This window comes from Emydura macquarii, unplaced genomic scaffold, assembly GCF_026122565.2.
Source record: "Emydura macquarii macquarii isolate MOO-44397 ecotype Brisbane River unplaced genomic scaffold, CSIRO-AGI_Emac_v2 contig_2768, whole genome shotgun sequence".
NCBI classification, from domain to species: domain Eukaryota; kingdom Metazoa; phylum Chordata; order Testudines; family Chelidae; genus Emydura; species Emydura macquarii.
In genome coordinates, this window is record NW_027132905.1 from 46520546 (window position 1) to 46537425 (window position 16880).

Below are 16880 nucleotides of genomic sequence, written 5' to 3' on the forward strand. Positions count from 1 at the left end.
AAGACTTAAATTTGGGACAATTTGGCATGACAACATCTCTTTAAACCGGTGGTTCCCAACTTTTTTGGCTTGAGAGCCACAAATATCATTTTTACAACCCTGAAGGGCCACCAGTCTATCAACTCATAATGATGTATGCGTCAATACATTTAAGGACTACAAATCACTACATATTTAAAGTAAACATTTGGATGCTACTGTGCTCATTTTTACTTTCACTATTTTACACCTACAAATTACTTGTCACACACTCACAGACAAAGCACTAGTGTAGATGAGTGACTGTCACTACACACTGAAGCACATGGCCTTCCAGCTGCGTCATGGTGGGTGGCCTGTTAAGTGCAGGCCAAACTGGAAGGGACTGATTTTTAGAGTCCTGCTCCTCTTCAAGCATAGTGGGTCCTGGCTGCTCCACCAGCAGCCCCCATACCCACTGCAGCCAGATGGAAGGAGTTCAGCGAGGAGGCTGCCTCCTTGCTGATCTCTCATCCCCCTGGCTGCCGCAGGGAAACTGTGTGCGTCGTGTAGCCCTGTGCGCTCCATCTGGGTACTTAGGCAGCGGCTCCATTCTACAGCCAGCGGGAGGGGAGCAGCAGGCCATTTTGAAAGACCCCATGGGCCACTTTTGGCCCTTGGATCACCGGTTGGGAACCACTGCTTTAAACAGTCATCAGATCTTATGAGCGTAAGTTGCCGGCATAGGGTCTACTGGGCAGTAAACTTCCTATAAGTCAAGTGGACCCCTACAATTTAGAATCATCACACAAAGATGGAGGCGCATCTATTGCAGTGTCATCTACAGCTTCTCCAGTGTCACCATTCACACTGAGCAACCACTTCCTGAAATTCTGTTGTAGAAAACAGCAGGAAGACACCTTATATACCCTTGGCTCTCTTCTCGTCTCATTTATGTTGTTGCAGCTACTTAACTTTTTCATCCACCTTGACATATATTACACCCCTCTTGAATTATGGTACACAAACCAGGAAGTATGGTATATCTGTCTTGAAGCACAGTACACAAACTGTCTGCTTTCCCCATGACGCAGCTAACTGTAGTTAGTGACCACCTATTTAACACTGCTTATTATACCACCTTTAAGGCAACAGATGAATCGTTGGTCACAATCACAATGCTCCAACTTCCCATACTGTGCAGCAATAGTTAGCAAAGCCCAGGCTCAACCCTAACAAAGAAGAGGATGGCATGTACCCTCAGCTGGAGTACCACCTCTGGGGTTGGCTTAAAAGAAGAAACCATTATTGTAAAATTAAGTGATATTTTATTAATCAATATTTTTCATGCATCATTAATAATTTCCCTGCCTTCAGCTGCTGCAGAGTTTCTCTAGTCTCCCTGCTCTCTCTTTTTGGGTGGATAGGTACATTCTGACTGTGGTATTCCCTCAAGAATGACCCCACAGGCTCAATAAAGGAAAGCATACTTGACCACCTTCCACTATTTCCAGGATACTGGGGTCCAGCCTAAGGGTTGTACTCACTCTCATAAGGGTGACAATTTCATCCATGTAGGGTCGAATATGGCTCCTCACAAAAGATACCAACATTCCTAGCTGCTGGAACAGGAACTGAAAGGAAGAGACAGGTAGTGCTCAATGCTGCTATCTAAATGCCAGTGCAACTCAGGGCAAATCTGATTTCAAAGGCTAACCACAAGCTCTTTAAAAACTAAACAACATGCACAACTATGAATGCTGGAAGTCTGGGGCCAAATTCTCTCTCTCAGCCTCAACCCAGAGTCTATATTTGTATCCATTGTTGTATATAAAACTTTGGATAAGCATGCACCAAAGGAATTCTACGCATGCAAATTGATTAGGTGTTTAAGCAACAGACTCGCAAGTCTGAACCCAGAGTCTGAAATACTATATCACTTTGTAAATTCAGATCTGGAGGCTGCTTCTGAAAATGTAGCCCCGATCTCCTCCCCAACTACTGGCCAAACTCGCCCAGATTTTAAGATATTTTGTTCTATAGTCTCTCCCCATCAAGGCATATTGCTGGAATATTACAGGGAGAGACTGAAGTACTTGCCAAGTCAACTGTTCATTAGAAAGAAGGCTAAGTGTAGCCAGGGAGTATTATGACCTAGACCATTCTACTGAACGTTTTCTGTGTCTGTTTCATGATTCATTTAGTTCAAGCAAAACACAATCATGTGCAATTACCCACTGTCGTGATTTTACTTTTGAGTTTGGTGTGAAATAACAATTTGGGTGAGCACCCCTTGTCCACAAATGCTTATTTAAAAAGCAAACAAAAAACCCAACAATATTTATATAATTTTCTATTAAATTTAATAGTTTCCATGCAAAATTTGTGGTGTAAATTGTAATTGCCATTCACAGCAAATGCAGACCAATGTGTTCCAAATCACAAGTGGAGCTCAGAAGGACAGATTATTGGTTTTAATGAAAATCAGGTAAGTGGACAAGGGATTAAAATAACAGCCTCTTCAAGCAGGGCAACATACACACGTTTACCGAAAAATAACCCAGAGCTCTTGTGGTGCTGTTTTCTTTTGGAGTTGCAAGAAGATGTTTACATATACTGCAGGGAACTGCCTTGTTTGTACTTTAATGTCATGTGTACCCACCTCAGCTCTTCTCCCCAGTACACTTTCACCATCTTCTTTTACCTGAAAATTTTTAAAGAGAGTGTGCACAACTGCAGAGCTTTCAAGCAAGTTAGGTCAGTCATGGCTAAGCACTCGGCAAACCAGAGTTTTTCATTCCAATCTGAGCACTAGTCTGGTAGAGGATTGCCAGTGGTGACTGCGGTTCTATAGTTCTAGACTGCGGGTGTAGGGTAATTCTGTTGCTGCCATCCCACATATAAAACACAATTGCAGGAACCCATGCAAGTTCCCCACCACATACACCCTCGAGGAAGAGGTTCTACCTACAGCCAGCCATCTTAGGTCAGATGCAGCTCAGACCCATTCTTGTCCCGATGCAATTTTACATTTATGTGAAAATTGCTAGTTAAATAAGGTGCTGCGGAATCATTGTCCACTCAGCTGTGAATGTCAGCTGACTGCAGCAAGTCAAATTCCTTGCAAAGGAGGATGAAAGCACAGCGCTTTGCTAGAGGTTTAAAGACTCTACATGCAACATGTAAAGGCACACTATGCAACAGGGCATAAGCTGCAGAGGCCACTGAAAGCTGTGGGACTGGCACAGGACAGCTTAACAAGGAAGCAGAACGGAGGACTGGCCATTTAGGGAGGATGCTGGTAGCAGCTGTTTCAATGGAGAAGCAGAAAAATTGGTGCCACTTGATGGTCTGATAAATCCCCAGAGGGGAGAGAAAGCAAAGCTGGATCTCACTTTCGCAGCATGCTTGGCAGCAACACACTCAGTGCAGGAGCACCCAAAGCCAGTTGCATTCTCTTTACAATAGATTCTTGTTTTGGGGTGGAGGGGGAAGCAAATTCCTAGCACACTCACCTCTCGGATGGCACCATCACAAACCCGAATTACATTGAGAAACGTTGGCATGACCTGAGGCAGGAACTGCACACACTTCAGCCCAAGGGATTTGAAAATAAAGGTGATGGCCTGGACTACCATAGTGTGATGGTGGGACAAGGATTGGTCTCGGAAGATTCTCATCAGCGCTACCATGGAGACAGCAGGGTAGAACTCATCCAGAGGGAGGTTTCCCATGTTCACTAACATCTCACTGGTACTGTAATCAGCTGGGAAAAGGTAAGGAAGTGTCACTTACATGTGAACACACAATGCACACTCACAGCGCACTTCAGACACAGCTGGCTAATAAGAAAAAAAAAAAAAAAAAAAAAAGAGGTATTTACATTAACATGCTCAGAGAAGGCAACCAGTCAATAGGAACTTAAACCAAAGCCCTGAGACCCCAGAAGTAAGTATTCCTAAATTTAGAGGACAGAAGAAAATTCAGCTGCATGGATCTCTCAATTTTTGCACAGAAAAGTAAGAGTAGGGGAGTGGCACCTTTATGAAATTGTGCCCCAACCTGCCCACTGCACGCGTCTCTTTGCTGAGGCTCTGTTTACAGAGGGAGCTCGAAAGCTTTCACAGCAGGAATTGGTGGAAGAGGGGAGGTATGATCTTCAGAGTATTGGTCCCTACAGAGCCTGGACACTTCTAACAAAAAAAAAAAAAAAAAATCCAAGTACAGGGTAATGTTGCTGAACAGTCACAGGGGGACAGAGGCAATGGTATTGCAGCAGTGCTACTGAGGAAGACAGAAAGGTATAGGAGCACTGTCTTGGCTCAGTGCAGATGAGACCCCCCTCCCCCAGGATTCTCAAAAGTTGCCTCTACCCTACTCCATAAATCCTGGCACAGCCCCCAAGATCAACAGGCCCCTCTCTCCAAAATTTCTTGTTACAAGAGGTTGGGGGAAACAGGTGAAATGTGCAGCATTTTCCTGCTCCTCTCCCATGTTCTCTCTGTAGGAGAGGGGAGTCCACCCCCAGAAAATTAAAAGCTCTCACTAACAGTACAGCTTTAACTCCTGTGATTATGGCCTAATTACTGGCTATCTTTCTCAGCTGCAGTTCTTCAACACAACAGGATCTGCCCTTTGATTGCAAGTTACACCTGCTGCTCATTCCTGGTGGCCATCGGGAAGGAAAATTCACGATCCCATGGTGCTTTTGTAAAAAACAAGGGGATAACTGTTATCCTGGCCAACGTTCCCTCTCTGAGGGACATGCTTTCTCATGACCAAAGCTGCGAAAGTGCCAGAGCTAAGCACATGTTGCCTGAGACATTTGCCTCCATGACTGGATGCAATGCAGGGACTGACTGACTTTGTAAAGCATTTGAGGCTATGTCTTTACTGACAGTGGCAAATTCGCCACCACCAGATCGACATCTCTGGATTGACTGAGTGGTCAGTGAAGACCCGCTCAGTCGATCCAGAAATCGACATATTAAGACCACCTCCTCAAGTAGCATAGCGCTGCGTCGGTGCAGTGCATTGCAGTGAAGACAGCACGCAGAAGAGAAGCAGAGAAGTCGATGGAAGTTATGCAAGCTTTTTGCGTAGTTTGCGTAACTCCGGTCGACTGCCACTGAATCTCGGAGGTAAGTGAAGACGAGCCCTGAGATAGTTGGAGCATAACAGACACTGTCTCTCGCACCCCATTTATGTGACATTTTTCAATACAAACCTTTCCTGAGAATAAGCTACATTTGATTGATTCCCTCTTTCTCTCTCTTTTTAAAGATGAACCATCCCCTTCCTCCTCCATCTTTTCCCATCTAATCAGTGATTTTAAATATGGTAACCAGTATGTTCATTTGTAGCTATCCGGTAAAATTGTCTAAAGCGCTTCAGTCCCATTTTCAAACATGACCTTGACATTCAGTGAGATTTAGGCTCCTAACTCATTTGGGACTTGTCAACATTTGGAAATTTGTCAAAATAGTAATTCAAGTGTTGACAAGGCCTAATGACCTTTTGAAAATTACTCAACTCCTGTATCCCATGTATTGCTCTACGACAAAGAAATCACATTCCTTTTGCACTCTCATTCTTGTCTGTTTGTATTTGTACTTGGAAACTAATTTAAATGGTATTTTTGATTCCAAATCTCAACTTCATTTACACTGGCAGAAATCCAGCATAGCTCCACTGAATTCTTTGGATTTCACAAAAGAAAACCTTGCCAATGACTAAGTGGACATGTCAGCATAACTATTTCCAAAAGAGGTGTTCACAGTAAGTGACAATTAAAAAATAAAGTCAGTTATACTGAATTTCACATCTGGAGATGCTCATAATCTAGCTACCTATTTTTCGTTCTGTTCTCTTATTTTGTTTATAGTGAAAGTCATGCTCACATACAAAATCAGTTTCACTGCTGAACCCATGGAGCTTTTTACTGCCTTACAGGACGCTATACTGGAAGCGCTTAGAAATCTATTTGAATTGAGGGAGAGTTTAATCACACTCCACCTGATATTATATTTTTTATTGTAACAGTTGAAAGTGCTAATAAAAATTTCTACAAAAAACAAAGTAACGTGAAGCCAGTTTAATGGTTTCATTTAAGCAAGCATCTGGCAAACAGCTGCCTGTCTAAATTTCAACACCATCATCAAGCAATTCAGTGTTATTGCTCTCTGTTCAGGCAATGGCTACACAACATGGGTGACTGCAGGCAGGGAGTGAGGGATGTGAGCAGAGCTTCTGCTGAAGCAACCACTGGACCGCCTACTTACATTAGCACCAAAATTCAATGATAAAAGTAGGGGCAAAACTACTGATATCCTTAGTAGTAGAAGTTTGACATACTCCATGGACACCTACTTCTGAAGTGGTTTTGTCAGATGGTTTCAGCATTTTACTTTAATTGCAAGCTCCTCAGGGCACAGGCCTGTGTAATTTGTCTGTCAGACACCATGCACTTCTAAGGCACTACAGAAATAAAGGCCTAAAGAACTAACCTGTGCAATGGACAGTAAGGCCGTGCTCCTGAAATAAAGCTCATTCTAGTGCAGAATATGTAATGGAAGAGATTAGAAGGTGCATTGAGAGAGAAAAAAACTGGGTTAAGTTTGTTATTGTTTAAAAAGTCTTTCTGGATGTGCTTCATTCGCAAACTAAAACCACTGTATTCTGCACTGCCATGAAAGAGGAAGGAGGATGGGGGGAGGGGGGGGAAGAGAGGAAAGAGAGACTTTCAAAGGAGTCAAACTATTCTCAGGGAGTGTTGCTGTCATCTTGTAGACAAGCAGCCGTAAGCAAACCCTATCAACTAAAAGTACCATTTTTAAAGGGACACCATCAGCTTAAACAATTCCCACACATTTACCTGAAATTTATGTATTATTGCTTTAAGTAGCTCCTAAGATCACTTACAGCTAAAAAACTAGAGGAAATATTTCTCTATTTGTCATTTTATTGTACATATGACAGCACTGTGTGTATTCAGATTTCCCCGATACAGGCAGTTTCCTGTTTCCTTTAGCCTTTCACACAGCAACAGGGGAGAGAAAGGTATTTTACAAAATAGGAAGGTGCAACTGTAAAACCTCAAAAATTGGCAGGGAGCTCTGGGAGAGGTGGAAAACTTGAAACTACTTTCACCTCTAGTTCTAGTTAACAGTGACCCTCTAATGTCAACAACAGTTAAAAAAGGGAACTTGGTATGGAACCCACAAAGTATTTTCTGTTTCATGGATACCAATAATAATACCTCATCTTTAGTGCTTTCCAGCCATAGATCGCTAAGCACATCACAAATGCAGGTCAGCATCATTAGCACTTTTTTAACAAATGAGGAAACAAGTATTGAGAAGTGACTCACCTGAAGTCTAAGAAGAGGAGCTGGGGAAAAAACTCAGGTCTCTTGACTCCCTGTCCTATGCCCTAGCCACAGATAATGCTGCCTTTCTGTAGCTTACATCATTTCACTTTTGAGTTAAAATCCTAGTTATGTTTAAAGCCCATGTGTTTTAGGGAAACACTTTTGGTTAGGATCCATCTAGCTCATCTCTCAGTACTGACTGAAGAAACAACCCAGATATTGCATTACATCATTTCCATCTTTAGTTCCTGTGCTGGAATGTAAAGAACAAGGCCCCTTTAAAACTAAACTCGACACAGGTTGCACACTCTTTCCCCAGTCTCCATCTGCTTACAAGAATCCTGGCTGGATTTAGACTCCGATAGGCTGACAGCTGAAGCATCTCGTGACTGGTCAATCATGCCAATGTTTACTTTGTGCTTGTATGGGTCCAAAGCCCCCAACAGCCCGAGCACACGGATGGCCTAGCAAGGGGGGAAAAAAATCAAAAGAGAAGGCATGTCAAGGCGTATCACCGAGGCTAAAGCCAATACATTAAATGAAGCCTGAACCCTGGAACTCTGGAAAGCTGGTGGAGGCAAAGGGAAGGAGATGGGGTGGAGGGAGAGAGAGTCCATCGTATTCCAAATCGAGCGTACTGATTCTTCCCATCCACTGAAGTGAGCAACTTAACTAGCTTCCGTTCACAGTCCCTTTATAGTCCTGCCCATTATACCTCAATCAACTCAAACAACAGATCGTTTGTTCATTCAGATGGTTAGTATATCTGCCCTCGCCCTCTCATGCAAGTACTCAGAAGAAGCTGCTGCTAAGAAGCAAGCTTTGAATTCCTACCTCTCGCCGGGTGCCCTGGTTCTGCTCTGTCTTCAAGAAGTTCAGCAGCACATCCAGCAGGGTTGGGTATTTCCTGTACGGCTCCACCACATAACCTGTGCTGGCCACCAGTTGTCCCAGTGTCCACAGAGCCACCTGAAATGAATACACCCCTGAATGGTTAGTTTTGATTGGGCCAAGCAGCAAGTTACTATTTATCCTATCCTAGCCACATCATTTTTCTTCCTTTAAAACATCTCATTGTCTGGTTGCCTTCCATCAGCCATGACATAGGAAGCTTTCACAAACAGGGTCTCTTTGTTAAGGGAAGGTAAAAAGTCACTTAACACATGGCAACCTACAAATCTCAGGTCATACAACACACACCACCCTGCTCTGAGATATGACATTTTTCTTTATCTTCAGCTGGTGTTGGAAGCATCTCTGCAGCATTGAGCCTGATCCCACCATCCTCCACTAAAACCACTGACCTATGCTGTTTTTTCTAGCCATGTGGCAGAACACACTGTTCACAAGACAGAGTGGCACTACAATTTCCATCTTGGCACACAAGAACGGATTCAGCACTCCAGGAGAGACTGACATTCGGAGCTAAAGGTTTTTAGTAGCTCCGATAGCACACGGTGACAATTTATTGTATGCTTCTGGTCACAGAGGACAGTATGGTTTAGGGCAGATGTCATATACACACCTGTCTTTTAGCCAGCAAGGAGGAGTCCTGGAGCATGTCCATGATTATGATGAAGAGCTCATCCACCCACTTCCTCATTTCCAGCCCACTGACCTGTAGACAGAGGAAAGTAGAGCTCTCATCTAGAACTGTTGCAGGCTTCGGTGACAATGATGATGTCTCCACATAAAGCTACAGTACCCTTACCTGGGCCAGCTCTCCTATGGTAGCCAGGACATTATTAATCACCCCTGGATTTGGATCTGGGTCAGGATCTTTCAGTTTCACAATCAATGCCTATTTGATGACATAGGAAAGAGTTAGAATCCACTGAGAAACTTCTCCCCCTTGTCCCGCGTTGAGCAATATCTTCTCCGACTCCTGCACTGGAAATGCCAGTAAGACAGAGCCCCTAACAAATGCTCATGGGTGCCAACATATGTTTCAAAGATTTACAACATATTTCTATTACATCTTTAGGGTTTCTGCATATCCAATGTCTATTCAGGTCATACAATTGCACATATTCAGGGCTGCAGAAGAGCCCACACCCCAATCTGGTTACTATGCCATTATAGAGCAATGAAAATGATGCAGCTTATGGTCATAGTTATTGTGCGATGCATCCATGTGCCAAAAGATCTCCCTCCCCTAAAGTCAGCAGGAACTATAAGAAAGCCCCACCTTAAGGATGGGCTCCATGTATGGACGAATGAGTCGTGGGGCATTGGAAACAAGGTGACCCAACATCCTTGCACTTTGCTCCTTTATTCTGCCAACACCACTGTGTTCCAGCTCCGTCAGGATCTGCAGGAAGGACAAAGCACGTGCATTAAAGTAAAGTGAAGGCTGGAGAGACAGTGTTCTCCACATAAGGCAGCAAATGATGGAAGAGAGCAAAATAACAAGACTGAGCCCATCCTCCTCTGCAACTCAAGTGTCAAATGAGAAAGCAATCTCAGAAGCTGTATGCATGGTCTCAGCCAAGGGTGCCCAAATGAAGCTATGGCCAATTTTTATAAAACGGAATAGATTGCAACCATCCATACCCATCCCGAAATGGGGAGGGAAAGCCTATGGGACTACACTTTCCAGCATGCAATACACCTTAGTCCAAACAGAGGGTCCCTCCACTCAAGGCAAAAAGCATTGCATATGCTGGGACCTGAAGTTACTACTGTCCTCTCCACCCATACCTGGAAGTTGATGACTGCAAACATCAGAATATTGAAGGCCCCTGGTGCAAATCAACAAATAAAATGAAGACATCAGCACTCACTAGGAACGCATTGTCTAAGAAGTATCAAGCTGGGTTATAAACACCCTTCCAGAAAGGGGGGCCTTCATTCCACTGCAGCTACTTTAGAGCTAGATACTCTGACTTCCTTAACGCCACTATCCCCACCTCATTTAATGAGGACTCCATCCCCATCCTCAGCACCCTGCCTCCGTTACCTGTATTAACATCTTGCGCAGGAAAGGCATGACAAAGGCAGGGTTCATGCTGCTCAGCCGGCCCACGGTGCAGATAGCCAGCTCTCGGATTTCAAACACCTGGTCGTTCAGGGCTACAAAGAGAGCCTGCAGATTTTCTGCCTGGGCAAGATGGGCATCGAACCTCTCGTCCAATGAGGCCAACACACAGTAACGGATATCGGGGTCTGCAAGAGCATAGTCACTTGTCTTCACCCATGTTAAACTGCTGTTCTTACACAATCTTGACTTACACAGTGAATCACACACCGCCTCCTTTCAACTGAGATCTACGGTCAACAAACAATCCTTCCAAAACCTTGGAGCGAGTGAAAGAGACCTGGAGAGTCTACGCACAGGAGTTAGCATAGGCCAGCCCAATGGTGTCTCAGTATTGCCTTGTGCTGCCAAACAAGACACTCGGGTTTCATGTCCAGGACAGCGTCTTGTTCCTAAAGTTAGTATGGCTGGAAGCACTGTGGATAAAGGGCAAACCAGTCCCAGGTGACCACCCAGCAAAAGGAGTAACAGAGAGGGAGGTCCAACAAAAGGAGTCATAACTTCTGAGTCATAACAATTGAGTCCATGACGTTGGACAGGTTCACACAACAAGGCAAGAGATGGGGAGTGGAATTCTCAGGCCTCCACCTACAACAGAGAATCCCTGGGGTTACATCACTTTGCACTTGCTTTCTGCCACTACTCCCAAATCTGGGGATGGGTTCAGAGGTGTGGAATCCATTTTATTGAGAAAGTGATTGTTTGGGTTATCAGAAAACAAGCCGGAGCACTACCAAAACCACTGTTATTTCATCATCTGTCCAGGCACTGAGACAGCTGTATCGTGGCAAACTGCCCTCCCTGGAACCAAAACATTACCTGGATCTGTTATCCCAACCACGAGTAGTTTACTGAGAACATCTGCCACCACCTGCACTGCAGTCTGGCTGACCACATGGGCATGACCACTGATCAGGTGGATGGAGGGTGTGAGAAGGCGAGAGCAGGTGCGAGCTGCTTCCATCCGGATCTCTTTGTGCTCACTGTTCAGAAAGTGATCTGCACAGTGCCGGACAAACTGGGTCAGAGAATGGCCTGGATAGGAGCGGGGAAAGAAAGAGATTGGTTCTTACACAAGTTTACACTCAGTGACTGGACTTCCTAGAGAGACAAACATCCAACTGCAGACTGAGTGTGAAGGATAGTTACTGTTTCGTCTAAAGTCTCTCCTCCCACAACAGAAGGAACTGTGTAGATGGGGTCAGCTAGAGCATGAGATAGGACAGCTCTTCTATTATAGGCCAGCCAGGGAAAAGGCTAGCCCTTCCTTAAATGCTTTTAAACCCATTTCTGTACTGTAATTCTAATTACAGTATATAAATATTTTTGTTACTGTGCATCCACAATGGGTGACGCTTTCTAGAAGGCTCCCAAAACTCTGCAGTGCATTCAGCTGGGGGAACATGCAAAGACCTCCTTGAAGAACTAGTAGATATAATGGATATTGTTCTGCAACCTTAATTTCAGCATATGCAGCCTGCATCAATACTGACATGCACGCTTTTTTTGAGTGCCCTAATGTCTCTCACATCCAACCTGCTTCTTGCTTCATACCTTACCTTCGAACTCAAAGCTGCCCAGTGTGCGCAAGGCAAGGGTGATGCTGCCCACATCGCTGGCCTCGGGAATGTTGGTGAGACTGGGAGAAGCCAGTTGATGGGCAAGGCCCTTGGGCATGCCTGGGTGCCGCAGAGGTTTGTGCATTAAAACGAGAGACAGCATTTTCAGCAGCCCATCCTGGATGTCCTTCTTCAGCTGGGGGATCTGACGACTCAAGTCATAGAGCACAGCGGTCAGAGCAGGGCTGAGGGTGACAAGCAGGCAGACACTCATTAAGGCAGGAACAAGAACAGCCACATGTTTTGGTTTCTTATTCAAGCCTGTGACTTTGTCCATGAAAACACTTGGGTTGTTTATAATGTCACAGCAACACCTGCTATCAGAGCACAGCTGCCCTCAAGCGAACTCCAGAGCCTACAAACAAACTGCTTGGATCCTAGCCCACACTGTGTTTTAGGCACTACCAGGAAATTTCTGCATGGTAGAACTCCAGAGGAGAATGGTACAAAGCACTCTGCATGGGGTTACTTTTGAACACTGCTCTGATGTTTCACCGACAGCAGAATGCAGCTGCAGGATCATTTTAGTAGCACCTGCTGTGTTGGGAGCCTCATTTCTATACTCTACAAGCAAAGGCTACCAATTCACTTCCAGGTGTTCACTTGAGTCTATGAAGCACTGTGCAACCTGGGAGTCAGTTGTTTGAAAGACTGCCTTTATCCATATCCTCCATCCTGGCAGAGGAAATGAGCTAGGACACTTGTGCTAGGAGTCCCCGATTTGAGCTCTGAAGGCGGAGGAAGGCTAGAGGTAGAACACAGCCCTCGAATTCACTTCCCTGTTGTTCTGACACAGCTGGATGTGTTGGCCTTCAGGGTTTTTCTATTTGCCCAAGTTTTTGCATGAAAGGGGCGTCAGTGCTGGGAAGTAGGGGAGTCTGCTCTTGACTTCACTTGGACTAGTTATTTTATACAGCAATTCTTTAAACAGTGACACATGCTCAGAACCTAAGAGACAGCCCATACTGAAGACAAATTGATGCTTGCTGCCTTCTCTGAGGAGTAGCCTCCCCCCAGCAGGATGTATATGCACTGACAGTGCTGGAGGAATCTAGCTGGCAGCACCAGGCGTGGCACAGGAAGCTCAGCACAGCAATGCACAGTTCAAAAGCTGGCCCTGACTTCAAGACATGGGAGTCACAACTAGACACCTAACTGCTGAGCTCAAACATGCAGAGCAGCAGAAAGGCACAAATACCCATTTTACACACCTAAGTGTTGACCTGAGCATCCAGGTGTTGGATTTGGTCACAGAATAAAATTGCCTGTGTTTGAAAATCTTCTCTTTTTTGGACATTTCACTTTTGAGAGGCGTGTGCGAGTTGGCTGACTCGAATGCATAGTCTCATCCCAGCTGCCATCCCAAGAGCTGAAGAATTCCTTATCAAGAGAAGGGAATAGCTTCTGGAGTATTTATACTCCACAGGTAATTGGTTTTTTGGCTCCTTGGATCTTAAAGATTAGTTCTCACCTCTTATCTTGAAAAGAATTAGCTTAACAACACTAGAGGGTTATTTTCATCCTGGTATTTGACTTTTCAATAGGATGGTGGAGTGTCTTAGGAATTCCTGAAAGCGGGACACTCCACCATTTCCTCCAGCTCAGGAAGATAGACAACAATATAACCTCCGAGTATTTGTTAAGAAATGCATTTGACAGCCTTTTCTCCAAAGCCAATTAAGAAGTCTTCTGTTTGCTGGAGTTTCCTAACTCACTTTTATATGTACAGGTATTTTCCATTCACAGTGACCGCTGTGTTCGTGGCCAATAATGCCACCCAGTGGCTAATGGAAGAACTTGCTAACACATCTTATACCCACCTCAGTCCCACAGCCAACATGGGTTCCAGAAGCTCTTTTATGTCCTGCTGGATGCAGGGTCCCATAGCTCGTGCCAGCATGCTGATGCAGGTGAAGACTGTGGCATCCACCTGCATGGACTTCTGCCTCCTGAAAGCAGACACCATATGAACTATTTAACTCAGAGTGCAATCCTGCATCTCTCTTCACCCCCTCACTTATCAAAGTCTCATGGGAATACCTATCACTTTAATAAGCTGTCACATCCCACTGTCATACAAAAAATGGCACGATCAGTAGATGTCTATCCAACATCCTCTCTAACCTTCACACACTCACTTGTGGGCGAAATCTTTTGGTGGGAGTGCTGCTTTGATGATTTCAAGGACCTTGGGCAAGTAGGCCTGGAACTCAGACCTCACGGCCACAGAAAGCAATCCCAAGGCTTGGAAGGCTGCTGTTCGCTCCTTCTCCTTCTTCACACAGCTCAGGATGTGGTTCATTGTGTCTGGAAGGTACTGATCAGCTGATCACAAGAGCAGAACAAGACAATCAGTGAGTTAATTTGGCCTGATAGAGCTGAAGTTCAGGATACCCATCACATCTAACTGGAGTAAAATGCGGACATGAAGCATTCAGGTCCTGTTCCAAGTGACAACCAACAGGGCAGCAAGTTTAAGGGACTGTAGATGGAGCTAATGCTACACAGCCTTTCCCTACAAACCTCCGTCCACATAGGCCAGGATACCGATTACTCTAATTTACATTCCATGTCACTGCACACCTGGTGTAGCAGTAAGATACACAGGATGCTCACTTAGAGGGGCTCACACAGCAAGCAGCTGCACCAGAGGGCAAGGAACACTGGCATTCGAAGCATCTCACTGGCAACAAGAATCCTTGCAAGAATTCACCAGGGAATAGAGACTGGCTGGGTATGAATCGCTGCTGTCAGCAGTGGCAGACACAAACGGGATTATGAGAAATCAAATTCCTGTTAGCCACACAGGCCAGTCATCCCTTTCATAGGCTCCCGCTATGGAAACAGTGTAAGGCTCTGAACAGAGAGTCCAGGCAGGGTCTTTCAAGCTGCCAGCTTTACAAAGCAGTGAATTCCCATCAGATGTCAAGGAATACTATCCGGAGGACAGTAACTCCCATTACTGAAAGTAGGAATCAAAGTACCAGTCTGCACAATGCCAAGCACTCAGATTTCTGTATTACCTGTACACAGGTCAATGGGACCACGTGAGCTAGAACCTCCCCAGCTCCCCTTCAGTTGCACCCTCAGCCAAAGCCCAGCTGTAAGATCCCTCACCTGTGAAGGAAGAAGGCCGGAAAGCAGCCAGCCGTGGCAGTAAGTTGAGGATTGTCATCTGGATCAGAGAGTTCTTGCTGGTTCTGCACTTCAAAACCCAGTGGCACACCTGAAACCAGAGGGGTTGGGCTTTATAGGATGCCTGTCATCCTTGCCGTGTGTGGATCGTAAGGTTTTCCACTCTCATTCAGCTGCATCACTCTCAGGAAGGGATATAATTATACCTGTGCCACAGAAGGCTAAACTGAGGCACAGAACTTAAGGAACTCACTCCAGGACACCAGAGTATCAGCCAGGAATATAGTCATGACTGTGATCCAACTACTGGGCCATATTGCCTCCCAGCACAGGGAATGGAAGGAAATCACACTAAGTCTAGTCACTGGGTAGGAGATTTGGGGAGGCAGGTAGAGAAATGCCCACAACTCACCTGATCAAACTTCTCCTCCATCAGATCCCGACAACACCGACTTTCAACCAATGTTGACTTTGCCGGGACAGGTGAGGCTCCAAACCCCATGATTCCTTGATGGGGGCTGTACCCCAGGAGCCCCACCAAGGCATTCGACTGTGGGGGCTGTACAGACTGGAAGCTGGTGAAAGGGGTGATGTGGCGAGGCTTTGTACCAAAGCCCAGCAGGTCTTTGCAGTACTTGTCGTGTACCAGCTGCTGCTGCGTGATCTCCTCCATCTCCTCTCTAAGGCGCTGGGCACAGAAGAAAAACCACTTTCAAAGGCAGTTAAATAGAAGAGGACACACACACACACACACACAGAACTAAAACTCATGGGACATAGGCACCCAGACCAAGGGGGCTGCATGGCACGAACTGAACTGCAAGCCAGCTGTGACATCCAGGTGCCTAACATGCAATAGGTTTTCCTATCAAGTGGCCAGTAGTGAGGCAGCCTAGGCAAAGAATTTTCCTCTTTGGCCTCATAATGGGAAAGAGCCAGAGCCAAGGAGCAAAAGCCGATAATCGGCCTTGTTCTGCCATGCTAAGTATTGCAGTGGTCCTAACTCTCCTGGGAAATGCTGTTCCATCCCTGCACCCAGGGCCCCCTCAATCAAAGGAAGTGGTGGGAATGGCGTAGAGGACATCTCAAGGTCCCTTCCAGCCTACAATTTCTATAATTCTGTGAATTCATAGTCTAGCAGGACTGTCAGACTATGCTGAGTTTCACATGATTAAACAGTTCTGGGTACTAAGCTGACACTCACTTCCAACGCATTCAAACACTTCCTGTGAACACAACTTTCCTACGAACACACTTTCATTTAAAATTTAATTTGTGCCAAGTTGCTGCTTAAATTAAAACACTCTATATAAGGTTAGACTTTATCAGGTTACCAACTGATAGCACATACATCACTGTCTGTTCAGTGTATCTGTCCTACCACGTATGATCACAGGGGACAGCATAGTGCAAGAAAGGTTTGAAGCTACAACCGGGAAAAGATTGCAGAGGAATAATTGAAACTGAAAAGGGAGAGAAACCTATTCAATCACCTTGTCCGTCCCAAGGGATGGCTACAGAATTGTTCCCCGAAGGACATTCTCTAGTGCTTTTTCTAATCTAAAAGTCTCAAGCAATTGGGTTTTCACCCTTTCCCTTCCCTTGGGTGACTGTCCCACACCTCATTTAATCCACTACCAGGAAGTGTTCCAATCTCTTCTGGCTATACCTTCCTTTAATACCTCTCCTTCCTTTGTGTTTATATCCCACAAATATCTGTACTTGCTCCCCCACACATCCAGTTGTCACTTAAAAGCTAGCT

At 45.2% G+C, this 16880-nt stretch overlaps 1 protein-coding gene across 1 annotated transcript in view; it reads right to left on the reverse strand.

The window, feature by feature from the left end:
• MTOR (mechanistic target of rapamycin kinase) overlaps positions 1–16880 on the reverse strand; it is a 105297-nt gene that overhangs the window by 82896 nt on the left and 5521 nt on the right. Inside the window, exons 8-22 of the mRNA XM_067567413.1 lie at positions 15531–15806; positions 15101–15209; positions 14122–14308; positions 13804–13932; positions 11924–12168; positions 11184–11399; positions 10287–10492; positions 9516–9638; positions 9039–9128; positions 8853–8945; positions 8162–8296; positions 7662–7791; positions 3474–3724; positions 2621–2662; positions 1506–1592 (exon numbers count right to left, since the gene is read on the reverse strand). Of these exons, the coding sequence (XP_067423514.1) occupies positions 1506–1592; positions 2621–2662; positions 3474–3724; positions 7662–7791; positions 8162–8296; positions 8853–8945; positions 9039–9128; positions 9516–9638; positions 10287–10492; positions 11184–11399; positions 11924–12168; positions 13804–13932; positions 14122–14308; positions 15101–15209; positions 15531–15806 (2319 nt within the window). The remainder of the gene's footprint in view (positions 1–1505; positions 1593–2620; positions 2663–3473; positions 3725–7661; positions 7792–8161; positions 8297–8852; positions 8946–9038; positions 9129–9515; positions 9639–10286; positions 10493–11183; positions 11400–11923; positions 12169–13803; positions 13933–14121; positions 14309–15100; positions 15210–15530; positions 15807–16880) is intronic.